This window comes from Daphnia carinata, chromosome 7, assembly GCF_022539665.2.
Source record: "Daphnia carinata strain CSIRO-1 chromosome 7, CSIRO_AGI_Dcar_HiC_V3, whole genome shotgun sequence".
NCBI classification, from domain to species: domain Eukaryota; kingdom Metazoa; phylum Arthropoda; class Branchiopoda; order Diplostraca; family Daphniidae; genus Daphnia; species Daphnia carinata.
The window spans coordinates 10,986,865-10,993,303 of record NC_081337.1 but is presented as its reverse complement, the minus strand read 5'-3'; the positions used below and the strand labels follow the sequence as shown (position 1 = coordinate 10,993,303).

General features: G+C 44.4%; 1 protein-coding gene across 1 annotated transcript; it reads left to right on the top strand.

Moving 5' to 3' along the window:
• Positions 1–2,109: 2,109 nt before the first annotated feature.
• LOC130704433 (insulin-like growth factor-binding protein complex acid labile subunit) lies at positions 2,110–5,105 on the top strand. The gene has a single exon (XM_057525859.2). The coding sequence runs from the start codon at positions 2,730–2,732 to the stop codon at positions 4,506–4,508; it is 1,779 nt and encodes a 592-aa protein (XP_057381842.1). The 5' UTR covers positions 2,110–2,729; the 3' UTR covers positions 4,509–5,105.
• The last annotated feature ends 1,334 nt before the right edge of the window (positions 5,106–6,439 follow it).

The following is a 6,439-nucleotide window of genomic DNA, read 5'->3' as shown; positions in this document are numbered from 1 at the left end:
TTTTCACGCACAAAACTCGTCGTCGCTTTCGCTTGGCATTCCCGAATCTCACAAAGTAAAGTTAAAATAAAATGTTTCCTTTTTCTTTCATATGCCACGGGAATATCCGCCCACACCACTAACAGCCGCCAGCCACATCCATTTTTCCAAATATTTGTTATTATTGGTTTGAAAAAAGAATAGCTCGATGTAACGTCGGTTCATGTCTAAACACGGAAAACTGTGGGTGTGGAGGCGTCGAATTGCATGAAAAGAAACTTTTTTTCTTTTTGTTTGTTGGCGGATTGATGGGAGATTTCCAGAAGAAAATGCAGAAACGAGCCTCTTTTGTGTTGATAGACACTACCAAAAAAGTGTTGGCATCTAAATAGTGACAAGGCTATTTGGATCTCGCGTGAGCTGGGCGGGTTCTGTTTCTTTTCCCAATGTTGCGAAGGAATCCATCGAGGAGACAATGCCTTTTTTTTTCAATTGAAAAAAAAAAAGAAGAACGCATTTTCCAAACAGCTTCTTATCATTCTGCATCATCCAACTTCTTTTTCCTTGTTCACATTCTCTCTTGAAGTTAAATGAATTCTTTTTCCTCAATAGCTTGAAAGGGGGGTGGTCGTGGAATGTCAATCGAAAACGAAAGAAACTTGTTGGGAGGGCGAAAGTCTAGCAGGTGGTGGCAGCAAACAATCGGAAATCGAACTAGAGTGGAGTCCGATGACGCCATCCCAGAAAAAAAAAGAAATGCTTGTGATGGATGGAGCGCTAAGAGAGAGAGAGTAACGCACGCTAAAGTTCTCCACACAGACGTCCGAAAAAAAAAAGAAACGACTTGCAAACACACGAAAGAGTTTAACTTCAGACGTCGATCGCTATATACCTTATCAAAACAACAAAGGGCCCAAGATAAACAAGAGAGGGAGTGACTTCTACTGGGAGAACCGGTTTCACCGATCCCCATCGCTATCGTTGCGTGATGGCGACGGCTCCGTCAAAAATCATGATGGCCGACGTTATGGACCCATACACGTACGCAATAGCGTGTGCCCTTTGCTCTCTCTCGCTCTTCGTGAGCAAGTTTTCTCTCTCCCTTTGACGTGTCTGTTGTGCCCTATTGAAAACTTTACCTCCAGAGGGCAGACAGGCTGCCACACCCACTTCGAGTTAGTGGATGGATGAAGGGAGGGGGGGATACGAAAAAAAAAAATCGACTCGAATAAAATCGAATTTGCGTCGCCTGGTTTTAGTACACACGATCTGCTGCTAGGCTCTTTTGTTTTGTTTTGGTTTTTTCCTCCGATTACGTTGAACTGCCTGTTTGTGCGTGGTTTTGCGGATGAACTACGCACACTAAATCGAAGGGCATCATGTAAAGTTTGGATTGCATCTTTCCCTTTTCCATGGCTGGATCGTTTCCGCTCAACCGACTTTGTTTTATCCGCCCAGCTTCTTGTGCTTACGAATCCCTCCATCGTCTGTATCGTATAGGAAAGATTCTTCAATTGTATATGCCCTCTACTCGCAATCGTACTATAGATACGACGCTGAGAGTAGGGTGAGTGGGTGGGGGTGAAAGCGGATGAAGCGTCGCTGGAGTGGAAATATTATATCACCCTGCTCTCACGACGCCATGCACGCTTTGCTAGCCACGATTGTTTCACATAACTTGGCTGACATTTTCCGTTTTTCCCACAGTAAAGAAAATCGGAAGAGGGGGGGCCGAAAGTAAAAAAAAAAATAAATAAAAACTCTTGACGATGTGTGAGGGCTGTATCGTTGGGTCCTTTATAGTATTCTTGTAACAACAATAGCGTTAGGACGAGAGGGGGGTTAGACATTGAAATATTGATGTGCCAATGAATCCGGCTCGTGTGCGCCCACTCGGGCGAGTTGGCACTCCTGTTGGATGATGTGGGGACACATTAATGGATGCTTGAGCGATTCATTCACACACACACACGATGGATGATTTATACCGTTGGATTATATAAGATTCTCTTCGCTTAGACATTTTTGACTTTTGATAGCGTCCCCCCCCCCCCACTTGGTTTTTTTTTTTTTTTTTGCCTATTGTCGAATTGTTTTTCTATTATTTATAAGGAACGGTACGAATGTACACACATGCGGAAGAGCACTCTACACGGAAAAGGGGGGCTTCGGAAGCGGACTCGAGGAAGGAAATCGTAGCGCGTTTGAATCCGGCGGAAGAGAGCGCTTGCGCGCGCGAAAAAGAAGCTATTGTCAGGGTGTAGTGGGGGGAGAGAGACTTACCACCGTCGACATCCGTCGGCTGGGTGACAGTGCGCACAAGCCGAGAGTTCACGTCGGTCACCAAACGAAACGATCCGCTTCAGTTGATTCCAGTTCACCTTTTTTGAGGCTTTTGACGTCCGTCGTCTGAAGTGTACACATTGTTTTGTGTGTCTTTCTCTTTTCTTGTTCGGTGGCCAAACTTTTTCTTGGTAATTTTCACGTGTGTATGTGTGTGTGTGTGTGTGTGTCTTTGCTCCCGCCCCTCAACCTGTCTCGTTCACTTTGAAGGTCTTTGGTTGTTATGGACAAATGAAAGCCATAAGACATTGGCCGTGATGAAACACGACTGGAATGTTGTGAAGACAGCTGGATCGTTTTATTATTGACACAAGAAAAGACGACAAAGTTTGATCGTTTCCCAGCAGCGGAAACTGTTGAGTTTTGTAAACAACAAAAAATAAAGAAGAAAAAAAAATTAAATAAAAATGGGCTCAGATCAGAGTTGGTTATTTGCCCGTTGGATTTTTGTGGTGGTCATAGTAGCGACTCCAAAGACGGTTGAAACTTTTTGCCCATCCATGTGCCAATGCGACGACAGCCTACTAGAGGCCAGCTGTTCTGGTTCGAGACTCGATTCTGTGCCCATCTTGTTGAACCCTTCGTTGCGCTCGTTACACTTGGCCCACAACCGCATCGCTTCTCTGAGACAATCTGTCAGTTTTTACGGCGAATTGCGCCGTTTGGATCTCAGCCACAATGTTCTCCATTCGTTGGGTTTGCTCCATTTCCAGCCGCTTGGCCAGCTCGAATGTCTCAACGTTTCCAATAATTTGGTCTCCTCCTTGGAAATGGAATCGTTTGCCGGGCTCGCATCGCTCACCGTCCTGGACCTCAGCGCCAATCGGCTGACTCGGCTGACGGACGACCTCTTTGCCGAACTACCCTCGCTTGTCACGCTCATCCTCAGTGGCAATAAAATCCAAACGGTGGCCAGCGGAGCGTTCGAATCGCTCCGCAAACTTCACACACTGCGCCTCGAAGACAATAATTTGGGTCATGTCCCTACGGCCGCTCTAGTCCCACTGGCCGCTGGCTTGCGATCGTTGCATCTCGGCAAAAATTTGATTGAGACGTTGGAAGACGGAGCTTTCCGTCATCTTGCCCGTTTACGGCTGTTGGCCCTTAACGACAACGCCATCGACCGCGTCGATCCTTTGGCCTTTGACTCGCTCGTTTCGCTCGATGCGCTGGATCTCAGTTTCAATCGATTAGATGGACCCATTGAGGCTTTTACGACCGTTTCGCCGTTGACCCATCTGGATTTGTCTGGTAATATGTGGCGCCAATTGCCGGCCAACTTCTTGTCCGGCCTGCCGCGTCTCCAGACGCTCAACATTTCTTATATGGAATACTTGCGGTCGGTTAATCCGGCCGTTTTTCACATGACGCGGCCCGCCATCACCAATGGATCTATCGTTACGATGTCGACCTCACCTAAAGTCTTGCCCATCGTCAATCTGGTCATGACCAATAACGCTCTGTGGAATCATCTACCTACGGGCCTTTTCCACGGGCTGGACGCCCATCTCGTCCGTTTGGATTTGAGTGGCAACGCGTTCGAGGCGCTAGAACTGGGCCAGCAGCACTCTGACTGGCCGCAGCTGAGGTATCTCAACGTGGCCTACAACCCGCTGGAATGCAATTGTTCCCTGCTTTGGTTGTGGAACATGCTCCATCATCGCAATCATTCGCCTACTATCGTGGTAGTTAACGTGACGTGTAGTGGTCCACCTCCTTTCAGTGGACTGCCATTGTCCAGCCTGGAACAATCGGACTTGATGTGTTCCCTAGCGCTGCCCGTTTCCATTATTATCCTGTTGGTGATGTCGTGGATCGTTCTAACGGCCGGCCTGATTGTCCTCGTCATCTACTGGCGGAGACGACAAAATCTGAGAAGAGAAAGTCGATTGATGATTATTAAATCGAACCACCATCATTATCATCATCGCGATCATGCGTTCCAGCACCATAATGGCACCAGTCCCATTTTAGGAGGCGTCGACGGTGTTAAACAGCAACAATATGGGGTGGATAGCAATTGTAGTCCAGCATTGTCGGGCCATCATCACGTCGGGGCGACTATACCGCATTATTACCACCACAATCATCATCTTCAACAAGCCCAATTGGCCGCTACGACTAGAGACGAGTACACGTATCATTGCGCTGGAACGATCAAACGCATTCCCGTGACTGTCGTCTAATTAAATTCGATTTTTTTTTCCTCTTTCCTTTTGTTTTTTATTGAAAAATAAAATACTAGTGACTTTACACTAGACTATCACTTTAAATTGCCGATGCAAATTTGTTTTTTGGGGGTTTTTTTTCCCGGAAGAGAACCACTCCCTCCAATGTAAATGATGTTGTGGATCGGGGTGGGGTCCGATCGATTAGTTTTCTCTCTGGCAATATGTATAGTGGGGTAGGTGACCTTTGCGGAATTGAATAGTTGACAGCGATCTTTTGTTCATGAGTCAAGAGTCGTAATTCGTTCGATTGACGTACTAAAATGCGGCCATTGTAAAACAATAACAATAATAATGTACAGACCGTTTTTTTTTATCCGAGGAATTTTTCAGCGATATTCTTGAAGAGAGGTTAAAGTTTGGGTTTCTTTAGTCGACTTGTATTTGTCTTTGTCAGAAACCAGTACCCAAACAGTGATACCGCGTACAGTTTTTTTATTATTTATTTTTCTTTTCATTTTGAATAATGAATAAGGACCGTGTCTCTTGATTTTGTAATGACCCTTCGTCGATGTCTCTGTAAATAAATATCAAAATAAAATATCGATTACCTTACATGTACGACCGTACCACCTACTGACATTGATCGTTCAATTTCGCCTCTACCCATTTTTTGTTGTTTATAAGAAAATCGTATCGTTTTTGTTTTGTTTTCCTGCCCTACCACCAGTGATGTGATTCGGCTTGCATATAAAAAGAGAAAACATTTTTCTTTATTTATGTACACAGCAGAGAGATGGCTATGTACGATCGACCGCGATGTGGTAGCGAAATCGCTGGGGAACGCGGGCAACGTGTCCAATGTCTAATTAGAAAACCAATCAACAGACACACAGACATCGAAGCCTGCTTTGGGGAGCGCTACCTTTTTTTTTCTTTTCTCTTACATGGATCCTTTCATTTCCCTCGCATAACGCCTCTACATCTTAGTTGTGTATACATGTATATACGTTTTATACTATTAACTGAAACAAGGAAGAAGCGTTGATGGGAAACACGTCCCTTTTTATAATAGCGACAAGCTTTCAATCCGGGGTTTCTCTATTTTCTTTCTTTTTCAAATTCTATCTAACTGTATAGGCTTTCCTGCGGAACCCCGCAAAAAAAAAAAAGAAAGAAAGGAAAACTGGCCAAGTACTTGGTTAACGGACCTGTGTATGCTACCCGAACGCCAAGAGGTCATGTTTAATCCGCGGGAAATCCTATTCTATCTGGTATCTCTCTGAGAGCAGCGACTAGGAAATCTTTTCGGTTTCGTGTTCACAAGGGAGAAAGGAAAAAATGGCAAAAAAAAAAAGTTACATATTGTATTGGGAAAAGGGAGGAAAAAACTGAAATATTTCGTGACTTTTCCGTGTTGAATTTTTTTTTCCCCCTTTTTCTTTGGCGCTCCTGTGTGTGTAATAAAGAGACAGCCATTGACCCAAACTAATCGGATTTCTGTCCGCACATAGACGCGGACGTGTATAATCTCTTTTAGGCTTTTAAATCTTTCTTTTTGCTTATTTTCTTTTTCTTGATCTGTTTGACGATGCCATATCCTCCTGTTCATTTTTTTTTTTTTTTTGGTTTAAATTTCAACTTTTTGTTTCCGTAGCATTCCTCTGCAGCCCGTCTATCCTTTCAAAATTTTATTGATTGCATTTTTGAATGTGTTTCGCCTTTTGCATTCAACATGCCGTCATCTGTTTGTTCTGTTCGCCTATCTTTGTTTTTTCTTGTCCAACTGGCGGTCAATTATCAATGGACAAGGTTTCTTGTTGGGTATCTCGAACCGCGCCCGTAAGCAACTCATACATAGAATATTTGTGTATCCAGTTAAAAGAAGAAGGGAAAAAAAAAGAAAGAAAGAAAAGGGGAGTGAGAGAGAGAGAGACACCGGGAAGGCC